The 13,495-nt window shown below is 44.1% G+C and overlaps 1 protein-coding gene across 4 annotated transcripts in view; it reads left to right on the forward strand.

Moving 5' to 3' along the window:
- HMCN1 (hemicentin 1) overlaps positions 1-13,495 on the forward strand; it is a 293,517-nt gene that overhangs the window by 214,888 nt on the left and 65,134 nt on the right. For all 4 annotated transcript variants that reach the window (XR_013988112.1, XM_081011980.1, XM_081011981.1 and 1 more), the window contains 8 exons: positions 954-1,156; positions 2,094-2,175; positions 4,789-4,920; positions 6,408-6,557; positions 7,628-7,787; positions 9,701-9,825; positions 10,428-10,611; positions 12,288-12,385. Coding sequence is in view for 3 of the 4 variants with exons in the window: in XM_081011980.1 (XP_080868106.1) it covers positions 954-1,156; positions 2,094-2,175; positions 4,789-4,920; positions 6,408-6,557; positions 7,628-7,787; positions 9,701-9,825; positions 10,428-10,611; positions 12,288-12,385 (1,134 nt within the window). In the remaining variant the exon portion in view is untranslated. The remainder of the gene's footprint in view (positions 1-953; positions 1,157-2,093; positions 2,176-4,788; positions 4,921-6,407; positions 6,558-7,627; positions 7,788-9,700; positions 9,826-10,427; positions 10,612-12,287; positions 12,386-13,495) is intronic.

Below are 13,495 nucleotides of genomic sequence, written 5' to 3' on the forward strand. Positions count from 1 at the left end.
AAGTCAGGTCTGGTAAATCAAAACCTCCTCTCTCTTTCTTATCTACTAGTATCTTCATTTTTATCATTGGCCTTTTCCCCTGCCAGACAAATTTCGCTAAATTTTTTTGCCAATCCTTAAATTGTCTTATCCCTTTTACCACTGGTATTGCTTGAAATAGAAATAACAATCTAGGTAGTATATTCATTTTTATCACAGAGATTCTGCCTAATAATGACAATTTTAGTCTGCTCCATATATCCATATCTTTCTTAATTTCTTTCCATACCACCTCATAGTTGTCCTTGTACAGGTTTATATTTTTTGTTGTCATCCAAATTCCTAAATATTTTATTTTTTTAGCTATCGCGATTCCTGAGTCTACTTGTAATTCTTCCATCTCTTCTTTCTTCAGATTTTTTGCTAGCATTTTCGTCATTTTCATCAGAGGGCCTTCTCGGTAGTGGCACCTGCCCTGTGGAATGCCCTCCCATCAGATGTCAAGGAAATAAACAACTACAGTGGTACCTTGGTTTACGAACTTAATCCATTCTGGAAGTCCATTCTTAAACCAAGGCGTGCTTTCTCATAGCAGTGGGGTACTCAATTTACACTCAACAGGAAGCGAAACATGTTCTGCTTCCAAGGCAAAATTCACAAACCAAAACACCTACTTCCAAGTTTGCAGCATTCTTAATCCAAGTTGTTCATAAACTAAGCTGCTCTTAAACCAAGGTACCACTGTATATGACTTTTAGAAGACATCTGAAGGCAGCCCTGTTTAGGGAAGTTTTAATGTTTGATTCTATTTTTAATATTCTGTTGGGAGCCGCCCAGGGTGGCTGGGGAAACCCAGCCAGATGGGCGGCGTATGAATAAATTATGATTATGATTATTATTCCTCTTTAAGGTAGCGATTCTTCCTTCTGGTGAATGCCAAGGAAATAACGTTGCTTATATTCCCTCCCACTAAGTCCCTCCCAGCATAAAAGACCACAGCGGAGCAGCGCTTTCCATCGTGAATGTGCGAGTGGGAACTCCGGTGACATTAGAGTGCGAATCCAATGCCGTTCCACCTCCTGTCATCAGCTGGTACAAGAACGGGCGGATGGTTGCAGCCTCATCTAACATGGGGATCGTAGCTGATGGGCAGATGCTTCATATTAAAGCTGCTGAGGTATGCTATTCTGCTTTTAAAAAAAACTTGCAGCCCATTTTTTATAACATGAATTAGGTCTTCATCTTGCCAAAGGCAAGGTGGTTCTTTTAAAATGAGAGATTCAGAAGCAATACAAAATTCACAAGTGAGTGAGAAGATCAAAGGTTTTATTTCTGTAGTTTGAGGGTTATAAGCAGAGCCTCATTTACATACTCATTAATTGGCAGACCACAGAAGATAAGTTTCATTCACTTCCCTACTGCCCGTATTGATTTTTTTTGCATGGCCAGTTGCATATTTGAATAAATTGTCAAGATCAGTAGTCATGGACATACATGGGGAAAGGTAAGTAGCTCATTTTACACATATTTCACCTTGGTATACCAGCCAATTTTTGCAAACGGTTTGCTTTCCTATTCAGAAACAAGAACATGGATTGAAAGAAGAAGCCTTTTTGCCTTAAAAACAAACGAGAAAATAAAGCTTTAAAGGGAACTGGTCTATTTATAAAACGTTTGCAACCGAATCAGCCCATCAGAACGATAATTTTTTTAAAAAATCTGCAGGAGAATATATTTATTAGGACCAACTAAAATTTTTTGAAATAGAGCGGGAATATAATTAGGGTAATGGTAGAAAAGCTTTAGTGTGTGCCCTGGTATAATTTCAGAAACGTAGAAAATGTGAGTTCAGAATTAAAATACAAACTGTTCTCTCATGGTGCCTGAGATAGTAGGCTTAGGATGAGATCATGGTATGTGTTTTTGAATGGCCCATGTTACAAGACTGTATTCCCCGCACCCCCCCCCCAAAGATGATGCATGAGCACTGAGTATCCACTATGGTGGTTGTTATTACAGTACCCTGTTAGCAAGATGGGTGCTTTTTTTCCAAAAAATTGAAGCTGTTAATTAGAAAAGTGGTTTGCATATTCTTTTCCTTCTTGTATTCTCAGGTGTCTGATACAGGACAGTATGTATGTAAAGCCATAAATATTGCGGGACGAGATGATAAAAATTTCCATCTTAACGTTCATGGTAAGCTTATGCTGTGTTAACCTTTAGCGCATGGGTTGGCAAACTAAGGCCCGGGTGCCGGATCCGGCCCATGGACAGTCTGGGAATTGCCTCATGGATCGGTGTGGGGATTCTGATCGTTTGGCCTGCGCCAATTTCCCCCCTCTCCCTCACTCACACCACGGTGGCGCCTCCTCCCTCCCTCCTCCTGGCTTCTCCCTGCCCTGCCTAGAGGAGGAAGGGGGCACCATTTTAAGCAGCCCCTCTCTGGAGCCAGCCCTTTTGCGCTGCTCATTGTCCCTCTCAGCCGCCAGCCCCTGCTGCTCGCAAGGCACAGGTAAGCAGCCACCATGGCTTGTCCACTGCTGTGGAGAAGGGGGGGGAGAGTCGTGGGGGGATTCCCCCCTAAATATAGTCTGGCCCCCCACAAGGTCTGAGGGACAGTGGACCGACCCCCTGCAAAAAAAGTTTGCTGACCCCTACTTTAGAGACTTGCGTGCCAAGGCACCCAAGCCCCAAAGTTCCCAGGGGAACAATAAAACACACTGACACAGAGTATTTTGGTTTATGGGTTCAAATAGGCCACAACGTTATTGGTTACAGATGTGAGTGGTTTGGTTTAGGCATTGGGGTGAAGTCAGGCTATAACTTGACTCCTGCCCGTCTGCAGGGAGTCCACAGAAGGGTAAACCACTGATAGGGGGCGCCCTATGACTTACATCAGATAGTACACAAAACAAATGAAATACCGTGAAAATCCCTGAAACAAAAAGTAATCGACTAGAAATATTATCTTATAGAAATAAACTAAATAATAAAAATCAAAAAGTTTAAAGTAAAAACTAGAAAAACCTAGAATTGAACAAAGCCTTAACTGGATGCCGGCTACAAACCTCGTTTCACTGAACTATTCAGTTTCCTCAGAAGGAAATAGAGAAATCATAAACTTTAAAAGACCAAATTCAAAGAAAGGGGGTAAAACTCCCAAAAATTCTGAAGTATTATAATCCTAGCTCGACCTAAGTGAAGCAAAGCGCAATAATGAAGGATTAAGGACTCAAAGGTACAGTTTCTAAAACTGAGTTTACAAAAAAGGTTTGAAAACCTAAATGGCAAGTTTTAGACACAGCCCAACTTGAAGAAAGCCAAGCACAGTAATAAAGAGCTGAGGGCTCAGCTGTGTAAATTTTAGTATTGCCTTTACAAAAAGGTTTAAAAAACCTAAATGGCACAAATTCAAAGAAAGGAATACAAGATAAGCTGTTTTAGATTTTAAACAAACTCCCATGGTCTAAATATTCCTTCTGATGTTAAAGACTGATACAGGGTGTTTCCAGTCACAGGTTTATATACTATAGGGGCTGTGACATGGCCCTAGCCCACGTCCAGGCTTTTGACAGAATTCACACCCTGGATCCCTTTAACAGGATACTCTTCCTGGGGAGGGGCTGGCGAAGGCAACAACCTCCCCTCCAACCAAACAAAGGCTTACCCAATGCCTAAGCTCACAAAAGTTGTGACGATTGATACTAGGTAGGCGAAAACCAAATGGCCAGTGCCAAGTAGAAAAATTCCTACCCGGCCCCAACAACATGGCGACCGACAATTGCCATAGCAAGGCCATATCAGAGCAAAGCGTGAAAAGAGGGCGGGTGGTTTGGGCGATCCAACGAAGAGGCTAGGAAGAGGGGGCTGGCCGGCCGTGCAGCGATTAAATCGCCCGTGGCCACATCCACCCTGCCAGCTGATTGGCTGGGGCCGTCCCCCAGCACAGATGACGCGGCCGGCTGTGACGTAGTGGGGAAGACAGCGTACCTCTCCACCCTACGCCAGAAAACTGTTGAGGCTCGGCTTCAGCCCCCGCGATACCAGGGAATCCTCGGATGCATCATATCCTGAGCCAGCTAATCGGCTGGCTCGGGGGGCATGGCCTTGGCTATTTGAGGCTGTCGCAGCCAAGGGTCTCCCTCTTTCCCGCGCCACAGCTGACCTGGTCTGTTTTATTGTTATGTAGATGAAGTGGGAGGGGAGGTAGCGCCATCACCTTCCCCCAAATCAAAGGGTAGTCCGGTAAAGGATTCGGGGGGCGTGGCCTTGTCATAAGCTTATGGAGGTGTGGGCCCACGGCACGTCACCGCGTGGTGACCCCGGGGGGAGGTCCTTATTGACGTGCCTTAGCAGGACTCCCCCTACGGGTGGTTAACCCTCACCGGCCTTCAAGCAGGCAGGCTGAAGCCGGTTAGTTGTTAGGACCAATGCCTAAGCCAATACCGCTCAATTCCTGTAATCAATAAAGTTGTTGCCAAATTTGACCCATTAACTCGAATTCTTGTGTCTCGTGTCTTTGTTTTGGAGGGGGGAGGCGGGAACTCGCCACGCAATGCCGGCCACCAGGTAAAGGTCAGCAGACCTAACCAAGAGACTGACCCATATAGTTAATTGACCTACTTTGCTGTGCATGGCGTGCTCCTTAATTATGTTTGTGCTTATGATGATTGCATAACAGGAAGCTGTGGCTGGCTGGAGAGAGAAAAGGGGGCAGAGTGTGGGGTCTCCAGTCAGAGCATCTCCTTCTCCCAGATGAGCCTTTTGGGTTATTATGTGCATGTGTCTTACCACTGTTCTGATTCACAGTGCCCCCCAGCATTGAAGGCCCTGACCTGGAGTGGATCAATGAAACCATCAGTAACCCTGTGACCTTTTCGTGTGACGCTACTGGAATTCCTCCACCAACGATAACGTGGCTTAAGGACGGGAAGCCCCTCGGTAATACGTTCTGCAGCTTCCATAGCCATTAGTCATTTTAAATGGTCAGACAAGATGTGAAATGGAAAGTAAAGCGGGTTGTGTTTGGCTACAGTGGAGGTGACCCTCATGGTTCTTGAATATGACTTTCAGAGATGACATTGTTTCTTACTGAGCTACAGTCAGCAAAAGAGACAGGAAGACAGGCAATTGGGGGGGGGGTGTCTTTCACTGCTCTAGCCTCTAGGTTTTATGGTTTTTCTCGTAGTATGAAACTCCTCCTCTTCTGTTTTAAAGTAATCACTATTGCAAGTAATCAGAACTTGTTCAAAAGCCGGATTTCTCAAATGGTGGAAATGGGTGCCATTTTGTGACATGGCAAAGAGAGCAAAGAACGAATTAAAAGGTAAAGGGACCCCTGACCATTAGGTCCAGTCGTGGCCGACTCTGGGGTTGCGGCGCTCATCTCGCTTTATTGGCTGAGGGAGCCGGCGTACAGCTTCCGGATCATGTGGCGAGCATGACTAAGCTGCTTCTGGTGAACCAGAGCAGCGCACGGAAATGCCGTTTACCTTCCCGCCGGAGCGGTACTGTCAGGGAACTGCCATCAGTGCCGGAGGGAGAGAGCAAGATCCAGAGGGATTCCAGAGAGCGTCCCGGGATTGGGAGAGGCAGCCCATCTTCTGGGGAAGAGAATCAGCGTAGCACCAGTGGAGAAGGGGGGCAGATGGGGCAAGCGGCGAGGCGGTCCCATGACTCCTTGCCGGGGACCAGTGGGGAGAGTAGGGGTCCTCCGCTGCCTACACCCTCCTTGCGCAGAAGGCTTTCGCGCAGAGAGAGTAGGAGGAGACTAGGCGTCAAAGAGCTTCTTTGCTGGAAGAAGTTTAAGAAACACCCACTGACGGATTCTGCCAGCGATTGAGACAGCCACGGGTGAGTGGCTGTCCGGACAGAAAAGGTTCACTCAGGCAACCCAGCCAGGTGTTTGCACCGACTTACGCACGAGCAACCCCTAGAACCACTACAGGTACCTATTTATCTACTTGCAATTTGATGTTCTTTCGAACTGCTAGGTTGGCAGGAACAGGGACAAAGCAACGGGAGCTCACCCCATTGTGGCGATTCGAACTGCTGACCTTCTGTTCGGCAAGTCCTAGGCTCAGGGATCCTGAGTCAGCAGTGTTCAGTTAAGTGTCAGAGTCTGAAAGTCAGTTGACTCACCTACACCAAGTCTAGTGAAAGGACCATAGACTGTAGGGGCTCTCCCCAGCCTGTCATTCCAAGACTGGGGACTCACCCGCTGGCCTGTTGTGCCAAGATTAAGAGGGCTGGGAGGGAAGGAAAGCAGGGTGAATCAAGTGGGGCATATAGGCCTTTTGTTCCCGTTCCCTAATTAAGCTGGTTGTTTATTTTTTAGAAATGGCTTACAAGTTTGAGGTGAGAATGATCCGGTTTGTAACAAACCGAAACTTCTGCGGTCTGATTTCTTCTTGTTTCCCTGCTTTTAGAAAACTCTGCATCCCTTGAAATGCACATTTTGTCAGGCGGCAGCAAGCTGCAAATTGCCAGGTCTCAGCATTCGGATAACGGGAACTATTCCTGCATCGCTTCAAATGTGGAAGGCAAAGCTCAGAAATTTTACGTTCTTTCTGTTCAAGGTATGTTTGTGTATACTCTCCTATTGGCTTGTGTCCAACATAGCACTTAGTGAATGTTCCATATGCACAAGGAATGCTCTTCCTCTCTCTACCTCCCATGTGCCCCCTAAATGTGTTGAATACCACCCATGGTACAACTTTGCTGTACCCTGACACCATGACATTTCACATTCTTCCCCTCCAGCAGCAACCGGCAATTTTGAGCAGGTTGGAAAAAGCAGAATGACATGGTGGTTAATGGTGTGGATTTGTTCTACTAGACTTTAGTACTTGTACAAACATTGGCAGACCTTTAGGGTGTGAAATATACTTGGAGTCCTGTAGTGATTTCATGCTCTTTATTGCAGCTTGTAAAACAGTGATTGAATTGCCCCCCAAACCTCAGGCTTTTATATACATATTTACACAATGAGTGCCGTCTGATTGGCTGATTCTGCTTCCCTCCTGGAGCCTGATTGGTCTTTTCCTGCAGGCCAATCACTTGTTGCATTCTACGATCCTACCAGCCTAATAGGCTGATTAACTTCCTCCTGGAGCCTGATTGGTCTTTTCCTGCAAGCCAATCAGTTGTTGCATTCTCAGATCCTACTTGCCTATTGTTCTAGGATCCAAGCTTAGTACAGTGGTACCTCAGGTTAAGTACTTAATTCGTTCTAGAGGTCCGTTCTTAACCTGAAACTATTCTTAACCTGAAACTGTTCTTAACCTGAAGCACCACTTTAGCTAATGGGGCCTCCTGCTGCCGCTGCACGGCCGGAGCACAATTTCTGTTCTCATCCTGAAGCAAAGTTCTTAACTTGAAGCACTATTTCTGGGTTAGCAGAGTCTGTAACCTGAAGCGTATGTAACCTGAAGCGTATGTAACCCGAGGTACCACTGTACATACATAACAGGGTGGCAGATGTGCTTAACCCAGGGGTTGCCAATGTTTGTGCTCTCCAGGTATTGTTCAACTACAACTCCCATCATCCCATGCTGTCCATGCTCACAGGGGCTGGTGGGAGTTGAAGTCCATCAACACCTGGACTCACATAGAGGTATTACTAATACACATTTCCACCATCTTAAAGTTCCTCCAGATATTGCCGGCTCGGAAATGCCAAGTGACGTCAGCGTCATCCTTGGGGAAGACATCCAGCTTTCCTGTAAGGCCCGTGGAATTCCGGCACCTGCAATTCAGTGGCTGAAAGATGGAAAACCAATTAGTGGCGGTGAATCTCCTCGGATAAGGTTAAGTGTTGCATTTTCTCGTTCTGAAGCAAGCCAGAGTCTGAGCAGGAGTTAAAACAGAGAAGGGGAATAGAGGCGAGGAAACACAGAAGGGAAGATATATGGGGGAATGCCAGGATAGTGGGAAGAACACTGCTTTTTTCCTGGGGGTACTCAAGAGTACACAGTACCAGCACCATTTTTTCTAGAACAAAAGCACTGCTTTCTGCCCCAAAGAGCCCATCTCATCACAAGGTGGTATTAAAATCAGCTTATTTTGTTCCAACTCCCTCTTGCAAACCAACTAACCTGTCTTACATTCTTCTTTCTTTCTCTGCTGCTTTTACTCCAGCACAATCTTCCTTTCTTCGGTCCCCCTGTCTACCTTTCTCTCTCTCTTTTTTTGGTATATAATTTTACTAAATTTTCTGTTTTACAATTTAAAACACTCGTTTTACATCCTTAAGATATCAATGGCTTCCCTTCTTCTCTTTCCGTGGTTCATTTTACATACCATAAATCCCTGCATATTTTGCAAAAACTATACCATTCAGTATTCCATTATTGCATCCATCAGAACTTGTTCACACTGTTGAATTTATCTTGATGCTGCCAGCGTTTTCAGCCGCACACAATTATTTCCCATATATGCAGTAAACATTTTCCAGTCTTCTCTCAACGTATTTTCTTCTTCTTCTCTTATTTTGTATGTTAAGTCTGCGAGTTGTGCATATTATGTCACCTTAAGCTGTCACTCTTCTTTAGTTGGGACCTCACTCGTTTTCCATTTTTGGGCTAACAAACCCTGTCTCCCCTTTTCAGCTTCTCTACTTCTTATATCTCTGTTTCTCACACTTAATTCTGATAACTGGCATGAACAGGAGGACAAACTGGCTCACTGCTATAAGGATGGTTAAGGTACCGTATTTTTCGGTCTATAACACGCACCCGACCATAACACGCACGTAGTTTTTAGAGGAGGAAAATCTGTAGGCATGCCACCCGTAGGCATTCCCTCTATAACACGCACAGACATTTCCCCTTACTTTCTAGGAGGAAAAAAGTGAGTGTTATGGTGCAAAAAATACGGTAATTTATAGGTGGGGAATTTTGAACACTTCAAGCTGGGTGTGTTTAGCCTGGAAAAGAGGAGAGGCAGAGGAGATATGATTGTCATTTTCACATGGATTCGAGTTACAAGAAAGGAGTTTCCGACTTAACATCAGGAAGAACTTTCTGACAGTAAGAAGTGTCAGTAGAATGGATTCCTTCGGGAGGTTGTAGACACTCTTTCACTGGAGGTTTTTAAGCAGAGCTTGGATGGCCATCTGTGATGGGTGCTTTAGTTGAGATTCCTGCATTGTAGGGGTTTGGACTAGATGACTCTCAAGGTCACTTCCAACTCAACAGCTCTATGATTCTAAGATGCAATGTGGTCACTAGGCATTGTTATACTCCAGGGGTTGGCAAGGTTTACTGGCCAAGGGCCGGATCACTCCCATGGAGATCGTCTGTGGGCCGGACTGGTGCAGTGCGATGCCAGAAATCGCATCTGCGCATGCCCAGACAACAGAAATCGCACCTGTGAAGAAGTGATTTTCGGTGTCTGGACATGCGCAGACGCGATTTTTAGTATCTGCGCGTGCACAGATGCGATTTTCGGCGCTGCTCGATGAGTCTCTGCGCTGTGCCGTGCTGGCTTAGTGCAGCGCAGGGGACTCACTGTGGGGGAGGCTCGTGGGCCGGTAAAACGGTCTTCGTGGGCTGCATCCGGCCCATGGGCTCCATGTTGCTGACCCCGTTATACTCGGTTTACCGCAAATTACGGTATATAATTATAAATCTTGATTCAAGCTTATTTCTCTCGGTCTTGAGATTAACATCCTAACTCAGACGCTTCTAATTATTCCATTTTCTGTGATTCCTTCTTTTAGCTTGGCTCCAGATGGCAGCTTGCTCAGTATTGTTGGAGCCCTCACAAGTGATGTAGGGAAATATACTTGTGTTGCTAGCAACCCTGCGGGGGAAGAAGACCGAATTTTCAATGTCAACGTATATGGTGAGTATTGTTATTAAGTGGCTGGTTTTTTTAGCATGATAAGGTTAGAAGCACCTGTCTTATGATTCTCTGAATGAGAAACATGAGTTTTCTTTTTTAACCAACCATGATTTGCCAATGTTTTTATGTTGATTTTATTCTTCACCTTGAATTTTTTTTTTTTTTTTATAAAGGTGCAGATTATAAACAAACAAATAAAGATCAAATCTGCAGTGTAAAGGAAGAAGAGCTCGTGGAAACACAGTTATTTTGCTAATAATAACGTTAACTAAACAGGCTTGGGGAATTAAGCATTATGGCTGGCTAATGTAAAGATCTCTGGGGCTTAAAACTATGAAGAATTTCAGATGTGGTGCCCAAGATCTGTATAAGCTTTTAACAGAAGTCCCACATGACCCCATTCTTAAGCTGTTTTCTATGTTGCTCCTGTCACTAAATGGCTTTTTTTTCTATAAACCTTTTTTAAAAGATAGTTACATAGTTATACTGATATTACTCTGTACTGTTTTAATTTGAGTATAAAATTTGTTAGAGGCAAGGTGAAACTACTGGAAAAAATAAGTTGTTTGTTTGTTTTTGCTGCATTTGGTTACAAAATTTAGTTCCACCCACTATAATTAACAATAAAGATGAACCTGAGTCTCTAACTGTGCTGCTGGAGACTTCAATAAACATTGAATGCCAGGCTGTGGGAACTCCACCACCGCAGATCAATTGGCTGAAGAACGGGCTGCCTCTCTCTATCTCCACACACATCAGGTTGCTTTCAGCTGGACAGATTCTCAGGTAAGGTACCAGTTCTTTCAGTCCACTCTTGCACATTTTATGTAAGCAGATCTTACATAAAAGTAGGCAGCTGAAAGTTAAATCAATACAATTGTTATTTTGTGGCACTTGCTTTCTGCATTTCATCCAATCCAGATCATGGGTAGGCAAACTAAGGCCCAGGGGCTGGATCCGGCCCGCGGACGGTCCGGGAATCAGCATGTTTTTTACATGAGTAGAATGTGTCCTTTTATTTAAAATGCATGCCTGGGTGTGGGGCCTGCCTGGTGTTTTTACATGAGTAGAATGTGTGCTTTTATTTAAAACGCATCTCTGGGTCATTTGTGGGGCATAGGAATTTCTTCATTTCCCCCCAAAAATATAGTCTGGCCCCCCACAAGGTCTGAGGGACAGTGGACTAGCCCTCTGCTGAAAAAGTTTGCTGACCCCTGATCCAGATGACCAATCAGCATCAGACCTATTTAGTTCAGTGATTCCTTCAGTTCTTGTTATTCCTTCAGTTCTTCCTCCTGGTATCTATTTTAGAAGTCCTGGAAAACTCCCCGGGCGAGTGTAAGGAGTGAATTTCGTGCTTAACTGGCTCTCAAGTAGGTTTTGTCAAACATAGCCAGTTTCTCTCCAGACTCCCTTATAATAGGTTTTGTAATATTGGCTGCCCTCTTCTTAATGGCAAAGAACCTGTGGGAGACCCAACCTATCCTGAGCTATACTTTGGCAGACCTTTAAAGGAAAGTGATGCTTCCTAGTAAAAAGGGATCAGGGGCAACTATGGAGAATTTCTACATCTCATTGTAATTCAAAAAGGGTATCTGGATGCTATTGTGAAAGGGCCATGTTCAACCAATCTTAGAAATTGCAATATGTTGTAGGAAGAAGTTTTCAGAGGCTGATTCATGTGGTTTAGAGCCTGTATATCTATATATCTATATCTATATCTATATCTATATCTATATCTATATCTATATCGATCTATATCTATATCTATATCTATATCTATATCTATATCTATATCTATATCTATATCTATCTATACACGTGTGTATGTGTGTGTGTGTGTGTGTATATATATATATATATATATATATATATATATGCGCCATCCTTTCATGCAAATCTTTCTAGAATGACAGAAAAGCAGAAATAAATACAAAATTAAAACAATAGCTATAGAAGAATGAAGCAGCAGAATAAAATGAAACATTACAAGGGTCTTCACAGAATTAAAAGGTGCTGGGAAGTTGTTGGTTTTTTTTTAAGGTATTCACCAAGCACTAGAAAAGCATGAAAGTAGATGGTAGGAGAGAATTCCATCAGTTTTCCATTAAATAAATGCATGTTCTACACCAGGCAACCTCAGCCCTCCAGATGTTTTGAGACTACAATTCCCATCATCCCTGACCACTGGTCCTGCTAGCTAGGAATCATGGGAGTTGTAGGCCAAAAACAACTGGAGGGCCGAGGTTGAGGAAGCCTGTTCTACACTTTCCTGAGACTCATTATCCATGAAGAAGCCATTAAAGTCCACAACAGGCCTTTCCCAAAAAACAAATGCATCACACATTCATAAATTCCCTGGAATCCACTAATTTGAAACTGGAGTGTGTTGTCCAACAGACAGAATAAAGTGCTTCGTATTGTGACTATTTTAAAAATGAATTTGGTTGTGTCCATTCCAGAATTGTAAGAGCACAGATAGCTGATGTTGGCATGTACACATGTGTCGCCTCCAACAGAGCTGGTGTGGACAACAAGCACCATAGTCTTCAAGTTTATGGTAAGCCTCATTCTATATTGCAAAGGTAAATTGTAAACTTTCCCATGAATTTCAAGGCCTATGTAGATGTGTACTACTTAACATTTCTGTTCTGGACCTGAGTCAATTGCACACCCAAAGTGCCTCACAACTTCTATACTGTCTTCCTTCTCAGGACCTCTTGTTTTCTTTATCGGTTTCAAGCTTTAAGGTCTATGGGTCTCACTTAAAATTTCAGTCCCCTTCTCAGGGTCTCTGGAGGAAAGAGATGAAAAAGCAGACATGCCAAGGAGGTGTGCTATTTTCACCCCCATCCTTCTCCCACATAATATTTTGTATAATTTTTAATTGAAGGGCTTTTCATATTACATTTCAGCAATCATGTTACAAACATAAAGTTTAAAAGCAGTTATCTCTTCAGCATATTCTTCCTGTTCAGTTTCTTCCCTTCCTGTTGGCCTGGTTTTTGCCCTTCGGAACAAGTTGCTGAATACTTTAGGACTGAACGGGGAACGTGTACCTTGTTAAATATTGTTTTCATGTTGAAATGCAGCTCTCATGTGTCTTGTGAACACACTTCTTTTGTTGGCATTTTCATTTCCGTCTGTTCCTCGTGTTCCTCAGCTCATTTGTCCACCTTGCTATTGTGGTGACCCATGCTATGTTGACATGGCTGCTCCAGATTTTGAGGGGCCCTTGGGCAAGAAACCTTTAATGGGTCCCCTCCCTTGGGTAATCTGCCCCCTCAGCTCCCCACACCAGAGCCCACCCCATTCAGGAGGGTTCCCTTACCTTTGAGAGAGCCTTTGAAAGGGGGTGCTGGGGGAGGAGGGGGCAGGAAAGTCACCAGCTCTTCCACTGGTGGTTCTTAGGATCCATGCCAAAAAAATACAGTTTAGTTGACTAAAGTTTTGTCTTGAAATATATGCATATATATATTCAGTGAATGCCATACAGTGGTACCTCGGGTTAAGTACTTAATTCGTTCCGCAGGTCTGTTCTTAACCTGAAACTGTTCTTAATCTGAAGCACCACTTTAGCTAATGGGGCCTCCTGCTGCTGCCGCGCCGCCGGAGCATGATTTCTGTTCTTATCCTGAAGCAAAGTTCTTAACCTGAAGCACTATTTCTG

The sequence above is a fragment of the Podarcis pityusensis genome (assembly GCF_964106645.2).
Source record: "Podarcis pityusensis genome assembly, chromosome: 6".
NCBI classification, from domain to species: domain Eukaryota; kingdom Metazoa; phylum Chordata; class Lepidosauria; order Squamata; family Lacertidae; genus Podarcis; species Podarcis pityusensis.